At 29.9% G+C, this 12,401-nt stretch overlaps 2 protein-coding genes across 2 annotated transcripts; both read left to right on the top strand.

Moving 5' to 3' along the window:
• Window positions 1-3,616: 3,616 nt before the first annotated feature.
• LOC115695897 (dirigent protein 19-like) lies at window positions 3,617-4,498 on the top strand. Its single transcript, XM_030622998.2, has one exon. The coding sequence runs from the start codon at window positions 3,785-3,787 to the stop codon at window positions 4,367-4,369; it is 585 nt and encodes a 194-aa protein (XP_030478858.2). The 5' UTR covers window positions 3,617-3,784; the 3' UTR covers window positions 4,370-4,498.
• Window positions 4,499-10,269: 5,771 nt separating this feature from the next.
• LOC115695896 (dirigent protein 19-like) lies at window positions 10,270-10,991 on the top strand. Its single transcript, XM_030622997.2, has one exon. The coding sequence runs from the start codon at window positions 10,355-10,357 to the stop codon at window positions 10,937-10,939; it is 585 nt and encodes a 194-aa protein (XP_030478857.1). The 5' UTR covers window positions 10,270-10,354; the 3' UTR covers window positions 10,940-10,991.
• The last annotated feature ends 1,410 nt before the right edge of the window (window positions 10,992-12,401 follow it).

The raw sequence follows: 12,401 nt of genomic DNA, 5'->3' as shown, positions 1-12,401 counted from the left end.
AATAATATCGAACTATATATATAATAATAAAAACTTGAATTTGTAGAGGATCTTTAATATTGTATTATTTTTGTTTAAACCACATCCAATGTGAAATTTTTGAAACGTACGTTCATATATCATATTTGGATATGAACTATATATTTCTTAAGCTTAATTGGTAATTAACCATTCTTCTCTCAATTAATTAGTCTCTTTAATTAGAAAGTTGTATTTATAAAAATCCTATATATATATAGGACAATTCTTTTATAGGAGTGTGAAAAAAAGATTCTATAGATTAAAAAATAAGATTTTTTTTTAATAATTCAGATCTATGAACTTATAATGATGCAGTTGACTTTATTAAAAAAATGACAATAAAAAATGATCCTCTGCATTGCACATACGTTGTTTAGTAGCTAATCATATTGTGATGAAGTCATTAAGTAAATATTATTGGCAGGAGATTATTATAGTTTTTGTTTTTTTTTTTAAAAAAAAATGATAATAATTCTCTATTTTGTAGATGAAATTTTTAAGATTTCTTCCACGCATTTCACCAATGATTTCTCTTCAGATATCCCTTCCAAATGGACTCAGAATTGGTGTGAACACACTATAAATACAAACACTATAGAAGATCTTACTTTTAGTCACAACAAAATTTGTGACTAATTATTAATTATCATTCCTATGTAGTGATTAAAAGATCCGTGACTAAAGATATTAGTCACAAAATTTGTTGTGAATAAATGTAGTTTTTAGTAAATTAGTGACAACTTGTATCTAAATACTATGTTTTAGTCACAAGTAACTTTTGTTATGACTAAGAGTCACATTTAGCCACAAAAAATTTATATTGTGATTAAAAACTTATCACTAAAATGTAACTGTTTTTTGTAATGAAAAATTTTCCTTTGCAATAAATCGAAAATGGCATAATCACCATTTGTTGAAGATTGTTGGAGAAGTACTGCAGTCGCGAACTAAAGAGCCCTAAAAATTTTGACGAAAATCAATTAGTTCCAACGATTTGAAAAATAAGATTTTTTTTTTTTTAATAATTCAAATCTATGAACTTATGATGATGCAGTTGACTTTACTAAAAAAATAACAATAAAAAATGATCCTCTGCATTGCACATAGGGGTGTGCATAAATCGATCCAATTTAATAAGAATTGACGGTCAAATATTGAATGTTCAATTGTGATCGCATTGGATTGGATGTTATTTTTTAATATCTAATTGTATCGGATCGGGTGTTGGATGGGGTGTCAAAAAATTCAATACATCCAACATCCAATCGAATTAACTAGTATTTTCATTTAGTTTGGATGAGTAATTAGATTTCATATTGTTATAAGTAAAAATATATATGGATATATAAAAATTAACATTAAAGTTTTACTCTTTTTTTTATTGAATTGGATGGATCCAATCTAATTCAATGCATATTGGACCTAAAATATTAGATAGATCCGATCTGATCAAAAAAATATTAGGTCTAAAATATTGAATAAACCCAAATTAAACTAATAATATATATGAAATGCATCCAACGGATAGAACCGATCCAATCCAACATCCAATAAATGTAAGATCGATTGGATGACTGAAATTAATTGGATCGGATCAGATGGTGAAATCTACCATCCAATATATAATTGGATCGGATCTAGATAGGCCTAAAAATATTAGATGTGGTTCAATGAACACCCATATTTTACACATAATCCTAAACAATAAAAAATCTTACTTAATTTGATCACTAACGTATAAAATAGTTTATAGTAAAATGGATTAAAATCACATCGTAATTAGTTTGCAGGCTTAGAAAAATAAAAACAGAGTATCATACAATTAAACTAATTAATTGATGATAATACATATTTCTTTAAAGTTCACTAAGTTTAAGTTATATTGAGTTTGGGTCCCTAGATAAATGGTTACATAATTCAACATTATATTTTTGTGAAATTATTATTGCATGTCATTTCCCATGCTTCAACATTTTCTTTTTATACAAATATAAAAGTTCTATGAATATATCTTCTCTCTAATTAATGAACAATTATTATAACACATTAATTTTGATGAGCTTTTTGTGGAAAACTACTACACTACAAACAATTACTATTTTTAGTGATAGTTTTTTACTCACAACATAAATTTTTTGTTACTAAATGTAATTTTTAGTCACAACAAAAATTACTTGTGACTAAAACATAGCATTTAAACACAAGTTGTCACTAATTTAGTTTTAGTCACAACAAATATTGTGACTAAAAATACATTTACTCATAGCAAATTGTAATTTTTGTGACTAATACCTTTAGCCACGGACCTTTTAGTCACAACATAGGAATAATAATTTATAATTAGTCATAATTTTTTTATTTTTAATCACAAATTTTGTTGTGACTAAAAGTAAAAAATTTTGTAGTGATAATTTTACATCTTTTTTAATGTAAAAACAAATAAAATGGAAACAATTGTTAAAATGTATTATTGGTGCCTAGTATTTTCACAGTATTATATTATTATTAGTGTAATTAATTATTGAATCTCATATAACTTAAAAAAGTAACTTTTTACTAACTAATCGTATAGCACCACATGTAAAAGCACAAACACGTATGCCCAATAATAATCCTCTAAGATATATGCTCTTAAGTTGACAAGTGAAAGCTATTTGTAATAAAGGGTCCTACCAAAATGAGAAAATTATAATAAATTAAGTTGGAAGACTGACTCCACACATAGAAAAAGGTAAAGATCCACTTCTTATGCCACTTAATTAATAATGTTGTCTGTTTACTATGTTATATTAGTACAAAAGTCTGACTCCCAATATTGATATGTCATACATATATTTCTTAGTGAAAACTTAGAAAGTTAGGTCCAACAAATCAATTGAAGGCTTTTATTACATATAAATGAGGAGGGTGTCTAGTATTTTTTTTTTTTTTGCATGTAGTATTAACAATAATTAAGTATTAAGTTTTATATAATTTAATATAATAATTTTTAGAACATATCGCTAACTAATCGAAAGAAAATACGTTTATATATAAAGTGTTATACACTATAAAAATAACTATTTTTAGTGATAATTTTTTAGTCACTACGTACATAAATTTTTTATGACTAAATGTGACTTTTAGTGATGACAATAAAAAGTTAATAATATGTGACTAAAATATAATATTTAAATAGAAATTATCACTAATTTAGTTTTAGTCACAATAAGTATTGTGATTAAATGCACATTTAGTCACAATAAAATATAATTTTTGTAACTAATTAATACATATATTTAGCCACAAACTTTTTAGTCATAACATAAGAATAATGATTAAAAATTAATTATAACTTTTTTTATTTTTAATTACAAATTTTATCGTGACTAACAGTACAAAAAAATTAATGAGAAATACTGATGGCTAATAACAATGCTATATATATATATTTATATATATGGTTTCAAACCTAATTTTACCAAACCCCCTCATGCCTCCACTCCCAAGACATGCCATACATAATAAAAGAAAAGGGTAGTTTAGTCATTTTAAAGAATAAAAATACAAATCTTCTCATAATATATACACATGTCATTGTTGTCATTGGAGACTATTACTTCAAAGACTAGGTGAAAATGCAACTTTAAATTAATGAGGAAAATCACACCTACTCCTTTTATTTATTGCATCAAGACATTAATGTATAAATACACTACATAAGGACGAGCTTCTCATTAATACTCTCTCTCTCTCTCTCTCTCTCTCTCCAAATTCACTAACAATGGCAGCTTCAATATTCTCAAAAACCCAATTCACAATTCTCTCCATCCTTCTAACCCTAACCCTATTTTTCGCCCTTGGAGCAGCCGAAGATGGTTTCGTCAGAGCCATGGATAGAAAGCTTCTAGGGCTAAAAAAGCAAAAATTTAGCCACTTTCGATTCTACTGGCACGACATATACAGCGGGAAAAACCCTAGCGCCCTCCCAATAATCCAACCACCGAAAAACTCATCGAAAAATGGATTCGGGGTTGTTAGCATGATTGACGATCCTTTAACCGAAGGGCCAGAACTAAGCTCAAAGTTGCTAGGAAAAGCTCAAGGGTTTTATGGGTTAGCTTCACAAACTGAGGCTGCCCTAATTATGGCTATGAATTTTCATATAATGCAAGGAAAATACAATGGGAGCACTCTCACCATTCTTGGGAGAAACAATGTGTTTAATAAGGTTAGAGAAATGCCTGTGATTGGAGGAAGTGGTCTTTTTAGGTTTGCAAGTGGGTATGCTCATGCTAGTACTCATAAGTTTAATCCTTCTAATGGAGATGCTGTCGTTGAGTATAATGTTTATGTTCTCCATTATTAGACTTCTTTTTTTTAAAAGAAAAAAAGTTAATGACATACTTTAATTTGTTCAATTATTATAGGTTGTCTTTGGTTTTTGTCATACGTTTTTGTTATTTATATGATTAATGAGGATGAGTTGCTTTAATAATATTTATATATAAAAAATTATATACCTTTATAGAAAGTTTTCATGAGTGGGGCTAATTAAAGCCATTAAAGAAATATATGTAATTATATAATTTTATATAGCCATGGTAACCGACCGTTGAGGATGGTATATATATAAATATATATATATATATATATATATATATATATATATATAAAATTTAGGTCAACAATTAAGATGCCATTTATCACTTTCGTGTGATATACTTGAAATTTGGCACAAGAAAAGATATATAAAATTAAAGCTGAGGGACCCCTATTATATGCATGGTATATGCATAGTATATGCATGTGAAGTTATTTTGGACCACTTTTGTCATTATTATGTATGTTTAGAAATTAGATTTTAGTGATTAAATAAAAAATGTAAGAAAAATATCTATTATATAAAATATATAATAGAATTGTCATTATTATGTATGTTTAGAAATTAGATTTTAGTGATTAAATAAAAAATGTAAGAAAAATATCTATTCTATATAAAATGTATAATAGAATTTTTGGTTTATGAAAAATTATTAGGTGATTTTTTTTTAAATAAAAAAAATAACAAATTATTAGATGTTGCCACGTAATTAGGGTCAGTATCTATGTAGTTAGTGAAACCTAAATATAATTAATCCTCCTAAAGTGTTGCAATTAATAATAAATTTGTTCATATTGTTTATTTTTTTATTAAAATTTATTTTCAAATTTTGATATTTAGAATTAGTTAAATTTTAAATATTATTTTAAATTAAATTTAAATATTTTGATAGTTTAACCAGATGAGCATTTTCATTAATTCCGAAGATAAATTTAGGACAAATAATAGTTTTTTTTATTACTATTACAAAGTATAATAATAATTCTTGTTTTTATTTAAATCACTATTATGCTTTCAAATTTCAATGATTATCACTACATTGAAATGCTTTGCGGTTCCCCAAGAGTTCAGAACATGGGTTTCTCAGTGCATTGCCACCACCTCCCTTAATGTTTGCCTGAATGGAGGATCGGTTGGCAAGATCATTCCCTCATGCGGTCTCAGGCAAGGCGACCCCTTGTCCCCTTATCTATTCATCTGGGGCGCGGAAATTCTATCTAGACTTCTGGAGGATGCCCAGAACTCGAAAACCATTAGTGGAATCAGGTTAAGTAGGGGAGGCCCGACGCTATCCCATATCTTCTTCGCAGATGACCTAATCCTAGTGGGTAAAGCCAATTTAGAGGAGGCCAAAGGCTATTGGGATTGCCTTGAAAAGTTTTGCGCTTGGTCAGGCCAAAAGGTAAATAAAATGAAGACCTCTATTTTCTTCAGTAAGAACACCCCCAGTGCTATGAAACAGAGGATCAAGGAAACGCTGGGAATTGGATCACCAGAAGGTAACGTTAAGTATCTAGGGCTCCCTTTATTCAGATCAAGACAAAAATATGCTGATTTCAACTTTATTCTGGATAACCTGACTGAGAAATTACATGGTTGGAAGGCCAAGACGCTCTCGAAAGCGGGGCGAGCTACTCTTATAAAGTCGGTGGGGTTATCTTTGCCTCTTTACGCTATGCAAACCACTAAGTTGTCTAACCGACTTGCATCTAAGGTTGATGGTCTGGTACGAGATTTCTGGTGGGGCTCGGAAAAGGGGAACCATGGTTTGTACCTAAAAGCCTGGGATAAACTTTGCCTTCCTAAGTCGTTAGGAGGCTTAGGATTCCGCAAATCCAAAGAAATGAATCAGGCTTTCCTTGCTAAATGGGGATGGAACCTCCTTTCAGGTAACCAATCTTTATGCTGTCGTATCCTCGAAGCCAAATACCTGAAGGGTAAGTCCTTCCTAGAGTGTGAACCGAAGCCTTCTGATTCGTAGTTTTGGAAAAATGTGACTAAGTCCAGATCTATTATTCGAAAAGGTGCTTGTAAGCGTGTGGCTAATGGTCAGGAGACGAACATCTGGTCTGATCCTTGGATCGCTCACCTAAAAGGTTTTACTCCCACGCCGGCTGGGCCGGTTCTGAATAGGGAGTCAAAGGTTGTTGAGTTATTTCAGCCTAATGGCGGATGGAGCATCCAAAAGCTTAATAGTTTCTTCGATCGTAATACTGTCTCTGCCATCCTCAAAGGAGGAAATCCTACCGGCACGGGCAAAGACAGCTAGCTCTGGACCTTGGAAAATAATGGTCGTTTCTCCTGTAAATCAGCCTATCGAGCCCTGGCTGAGGATAGAGTGAATCCAAGTGAGGTGGCCCCTTCCATGTGGAACAAACTGTGGAATTGTAAAATCCCTGAGAGGCTCATGGTTCTTTGGTGGTGTATTCTATCCAAAGCCCTTCCGATCCGCTCGGTTCTAGGTAGGAGATTCCCTATCGAAGATGAGAGGTGCCCCCTGTGTGGTACGGAAGCAGAAACTATGGAGCACCTTTTCCTATCTTGTAACTTCGCTTTTCACCTTTGGCGATCCTCTCCTTGGGGTATTTACCCTATTTGTGACACTGGTATTTGTGTGTGGGATTGGGTAAAATTCTTATGGGATCTAAACAAAAAAGGCTTAAATGATCAGGAAGTTTTCCTCTATGCATCGCTGATAGTTGACACAATATGGCGGACTCGGAACGACAAGGTACATAATAATTGTCCTGCTGATATTGTTAAATGTATTGACTATGTTCAGTTTTCTTTTGCAGATCATCATGCTCACTTGCTCCCTTGCCCCATACCGTGTCCGACGGAGGTGTGGCGCCCCCCCCCCCCCCACAGGATTGGTTGAAGCTGAACTGCGACATCAGAGTGGGGTTGGATAGCATGTGTGCGGCTGTGGTTGCAAGGGATCACGTTGGCAAGGTCATCTGGGTGGTTACTTCTAAGATGGATTTTTCCAATGCTCTCTGTGGGGAAGCAATGGCGTGCTGTCTGGCCCTTCAGGAAGCTAAAGTTCGGGGTGTCAAGTTTCTTATTCTGGAGAGTGATTCGAGAGTGGTGATCAATGCTCTTAATGGGAAGGAGTCCAGGTGGGAGCTTGATAACTTCGTCTCCTTTTGTAAAATCACCTCCCCTTTCTTTATTGGTTGTATGTTTGAATATGTTAGTAGACGATGTAATTTTATGGCCCATAACGTGGCTAAGTGGGCGTTTTCTCATCAGAGGTTCGGCCTTGTGCCTCTATCCTCTTTGCCCGAAACTATACTTTGTAATGACCGCGAGGTCTGACAGTTTTTTATCAATCTATTGCTTGTACGCTTTTCATCAAAAAAAAAAAAAAGAATATTATTAATTTCAAAATTATGATATTAAAAAAAACTAAAAACTAAAATAAAATTAACATACGTATGACTTAGCACGTAACATCTATCTAGTACTAAAAAAAAGTATGCATAAAGGATAAGGTGCTCATTTCAAAATTAATTAATTATGAATGAAGTAATTTATAGATCTTAAATATATATATTTACATATATATTTTATTTTCTTTTCATATATTAATAATTCGTTAACATCTTACTAAAGATGATGGTAGTTATTTTTTTTTTATTATCTTAGACAACTCGATTATAAGTGCTTCGAACTTTGACCCCACTGAAACACAGGTGATTATTGCTACTTTAGTGGGAAGTTGGTAATAATTTTTTCATCTCCCACGTGAACAAATATCATCATCGTACTCTTAATAATTTAGAACAGTTTAGGGACAAAAAAAAATATTTTTTATTTCAAATTATATATATTAGTAATTTTTCAAAATATCACTTAATTTTTAAATAAAAGGTCTAATAAATTGTTTTTTAAGACCCATCTAATCTTAGAACCCGAACTTAACTCTTAATTGCATTCCTTTTTTCACGAAATTATTAGTAAAATTGCAGCATAAATATTTTTTTGTTTTTTTGAAAAGATGATAACTCTATGGTATAGAGTTATTTTTTATGCTTTAAAGCTGAAAATATTGTGAAGAGAGTAGTGAAAAATGTGTTTGGTACGTTGCTTAATTTTAAGTAGTTTTAGTTTATTTTTTAGTTAGGAAGCTAACGTTTGAGTCTTATAAAATTTATTGTGTTAAGTGTATTTTTTTTTTATTAAATGTTGCTTGTTCGTTGTGAGAAAGAAGAATTAACTTGCTAGGAAAAAGGGAGTGAAGCAAAGGAAAAGTTTGAACAAAAGCTAAAAACTGGGCAGAAATGTTGAAGCAATATTATAGCATTCTGGGCAGTTTGGGAAAAAACGTGGAAAAAGTCTAAAAAACGACTTTCACTTATCCACATCAGAGCAAATTCCATCCAAGTCACTTAAAATGCACTAGCTGGCTGCTGTAGAAGGAAAGAGACTAAACCTAGTGAGCCAAAGTGGAAAAAGATTGAGCTTCTATTTTTAGGGTTAAATTTTGTACCCTAGAAACCCAACAACAAAAAGAGGAGAAAAGAAAGTACAACTCCATCACCATAACTTGCAGCTGCCATTTTTTTTTTTTTTTGAAGAAGAAGAGCTTTAATTGCAGAAAAATACAAAGAGAAGAAAAGAGAAGGAGGATCCAAGTGGAAAAGAAGAGAAGGACACAAGCTTTTTTTTTGTTTGCATTTCTCTTCCCTTTCCTTTTATATTTTGTTTTTGTCTTTCTTATCTTTAAATATCAAAAACTTGATAAGTTGTAAAAAGGGCAGCAACCATGGATGAACAATTTCGAATTTGGATTGTAATTTTTGTGTTGAACATGAGCTAATTTTCTTAAGGCTTGAGAGGCTATGAACTCATATGTTGAGTATGGTTAATTTTAAAGCTTACTTTAGTATTTTTGCCTTTATTCATTCAAGTGAGCGCTAATTTTTAATTGATCATTGTTGTTTCTTAAGGCTTAATTAATAATGTTGTCGGTTTACTATGTTATATTAGTACAAAAGTCTAACTCACAATATTGATATGTCATACATATATTTCTTAGGGAAAACTTAGAAAGTTAGGTCCAACAAATCAATTGAAGACTTTTATTACATATAAATGAGGAGGGTGTATATAGTATTTTTTTTTTTTTTTAATGTGATATCACTATTATTTAATTAAGTATTGAGTTTTTAATTAAATATAATAATTTTTAGAACGTATCGCTAACTAATCAAAAGAAAACACGTTTATATATAAAGTGTTATACACTATAAAAATAGCTATTTTTAGTGATAATTTTTTAATCACTACGTACATAAATTTTTTTATGACTAAATGTGACTTTTAGTGATGACAATAAAAAGTTAATTAAATGTGACTCAAATATAATATTTAAATAGAAATTGTCACTAATTTAGTTTTAGTCACAATAAGTATTCTGATTAAATGCATATTTAGTCACAATAAAATATAATTTTTGTAACTAATTAATTAATACATATATTTAGCCACAAATTTTTTAGTCATAACATAAGAATAATGATTAAAAATTAATTATAACTTTTTTTATTTTTAATTACAAATTTTATCGTAACTAACAGTAAAAAAAAGAAAAAAAAGTTAATGAGAAATACTGATGGCTAATAACAATACTATATATATATATATGCTTTCAAACCAAATTTTACCAAACCCCCTCATGCCTCCACTCCCAAGACATGCCATACATAATAAAAGAAAAAGGTAGTTTAGTCATTTTAAAGAATAAAAATACAAATCTTCTCATAATATATACACATGTCATTGTACACATGTTCTCATTGCAGACTATTACTTCAAAGACTAGGTGAAAATTCAACTTTAAATTAATGAGGAAAATCACACCTACTCTTTTTATTTATTGCATCAAGACATTAATGTAGAAATACACTACATAAGGACGAGCTTCTCATTACTACTCTCTCTCTCTCTCCAAATAATTCCCTAACAATGGCAGCTTCAATATTCTCAAAAACCCAATTCACAATTCTCTCCATCCTTCTAACCCTAACCCTAGTTTTCGCCCTTGGAGCAGCCGAAGATGGTTTCGTCAGAGCCATGGATAGAAAGCTTCTAGGGCTAAAAAAGCAAAAATTTAGCCACTTTCGATTCTACTGGCACGACATATACAGCGGGAAAAACCCTAGCGCCCTCCCAATAATCCAACCACCGAAAAACTCATCGAAAAATGGATTCGGGGTTGTTAGCATGATTGACGATCCTTTAACCGAAGGGCCAGAACTAAGCTCAAAGTTGCTAGGAAAAGCTCAAGGGTTTTATGGGTTAGCTTCACAAACTGAGGCTGCCCTAATTATGGCTATGAATTTTCATATAATGCAAGGAAAATACAATGGGAGCACTCTCACCATTCTTGGGAGAAACAATGTGTTTAATAAGGTTAGAGAAATGCCTGTGATTGGAGGAAGTGGTCTTTTTAGGTTTGCAAGTGGGTATGCTCATGCTAGTACTCATAAGTTTAATCCTTCTAATGGAGATGCTGTCGTTGAGTATAATGTTTATGTTCTCCATTATTAGACTTCTTTTTTTTAAAAGAAAAAAAGTTAATGATATACTTTAATTTGTTCAATTATTACAGGTTGTCTTTGGTTTTTGTCATACGTTTTCGTTATTTATATGATTAATGAGGATGAGTTGCTTTAATAATATTTATATATAAAAAATTATATACCTTTATAGAAAGTTTTCATCAGTGGGGCTAATTAAAGCCATTAAAGAAATATATGTAATTATATAATTTTATATAGCCATGGTAACCGACCGTTGAAGATGGTATATATATATATATATATATATAAAATTTAGGTCAACAATTAAGATGCCATTTATCACTTTCGTGTGATATACTTGAAATTTGGCACAAGAAAAGATATATAAAATTAAAGCTGAGGGACCACTATTATATGCATGGTATATGCATAGTATATGCATGTGAAGTTATTTTGGACCACTTTTGTCATTATTATGTATGTTTAGAAATTAGATTTTAGTGATTAAATAAAAAATGTAAGAAAAATATCTATTATATAAAATGTATAATAGAATTGTCATTATTATGTATGTTTAGAAATTAGATTTTAGTGATTAAATAAAAAATGTAAGAATATAAAATGTATAATAGAATTTTTGGTTTATGAAAAATTATTAGGTGATTTTTTTTTAAATAAAAAAAAATAACAAATTATTAGATGTTGCCACGTAAAGGGTCAGCATCTATGTAGTTAGTGAAACCTAAATATAATTAATCCACCTAAAGTGTTGCAATTAATAATAAATTTGTTCATATTGTTTATTTTTTTATTAAAATTTATTTTCAAATTTTGATATTTAGAATTAGTTAAATTTTAAATATTATTTTAAATTAAATTTAAATGTTTTGATAGTTTAAACAGATGAGCATTTTCATTAATTTTGAAGATAAATTTAGGACAAATAATAATTTTTTTTATTACTATTACAAAGTATAATAGTAATTCTTGTTTTTATTTAAATCACTATTATGCTTTCAAATTTCAATGATTATCACTACATTGAATATTATTAATTTTAAAATTATGATATTAAAAAAAACTAAAAACTAAAATAAAATTAACATACGTATGACTTAGCACGTAACATCTATCTAGTACTAAAAAAAAGTATGCATAAAGGATAAGGTGCTCATTTCAAAATTAATTAATTATGAATGAAGTAATTTATAGATCTTAAATATATATATATATATATACTTACATATATATTTTATTTTCTTTTCATATATTAATAATTCGTTAACATCTTACTAAAGATGATGGTAGTTATTTTTTTTTATTATCTTAGACAACTCGATTATAAGTGCTTCGAACTTTGACCCCACTGAAACACATGTGATTATTGCTACTTTAGTGGGAAGTTGGTAATAATTTTGTCATCTCCCACATGAACAAATATCATCATCATACTCTTAATAATTTAGAACAGTTTAGGGACAAAAAAAAAT

Source organism: Cannabis sativa, chromosome 6 (genome assembly GCF_029168945.1).
Source record: "Cannabis sativa cultivar Pink pepper isolate KNU-18-1 chromosome 6, ASM2916894v1, whole genome shotgun sequence".
NCBI lineage: Eukaryota > Viridiplantae > Streptophyta > Magnoliopsida > Rosales > Cannabaceae > Cannabis > Cannabis sativa.
The sequence above is the reverse complement of the archived record's forward strand: the minus strand, read 5'-3'. Positions and strand labels throughout refer to the sequence as shown.

Coding starts and splice junctions, on each gene's coding strand:
- LOC115695896 (XM_030622997.2), top strand. CDS start 10,355: ATGGCAGCTTCAATATTCTCAAAAACCCAATTCACAATTCTCTCCATC.
- LOC115695897 (XM_030622998.2), top strand. CDS start 3,785: ATGGCAGCTTCAATATTCTCAAAAACCCAATTCACAATTCTCTCCATC.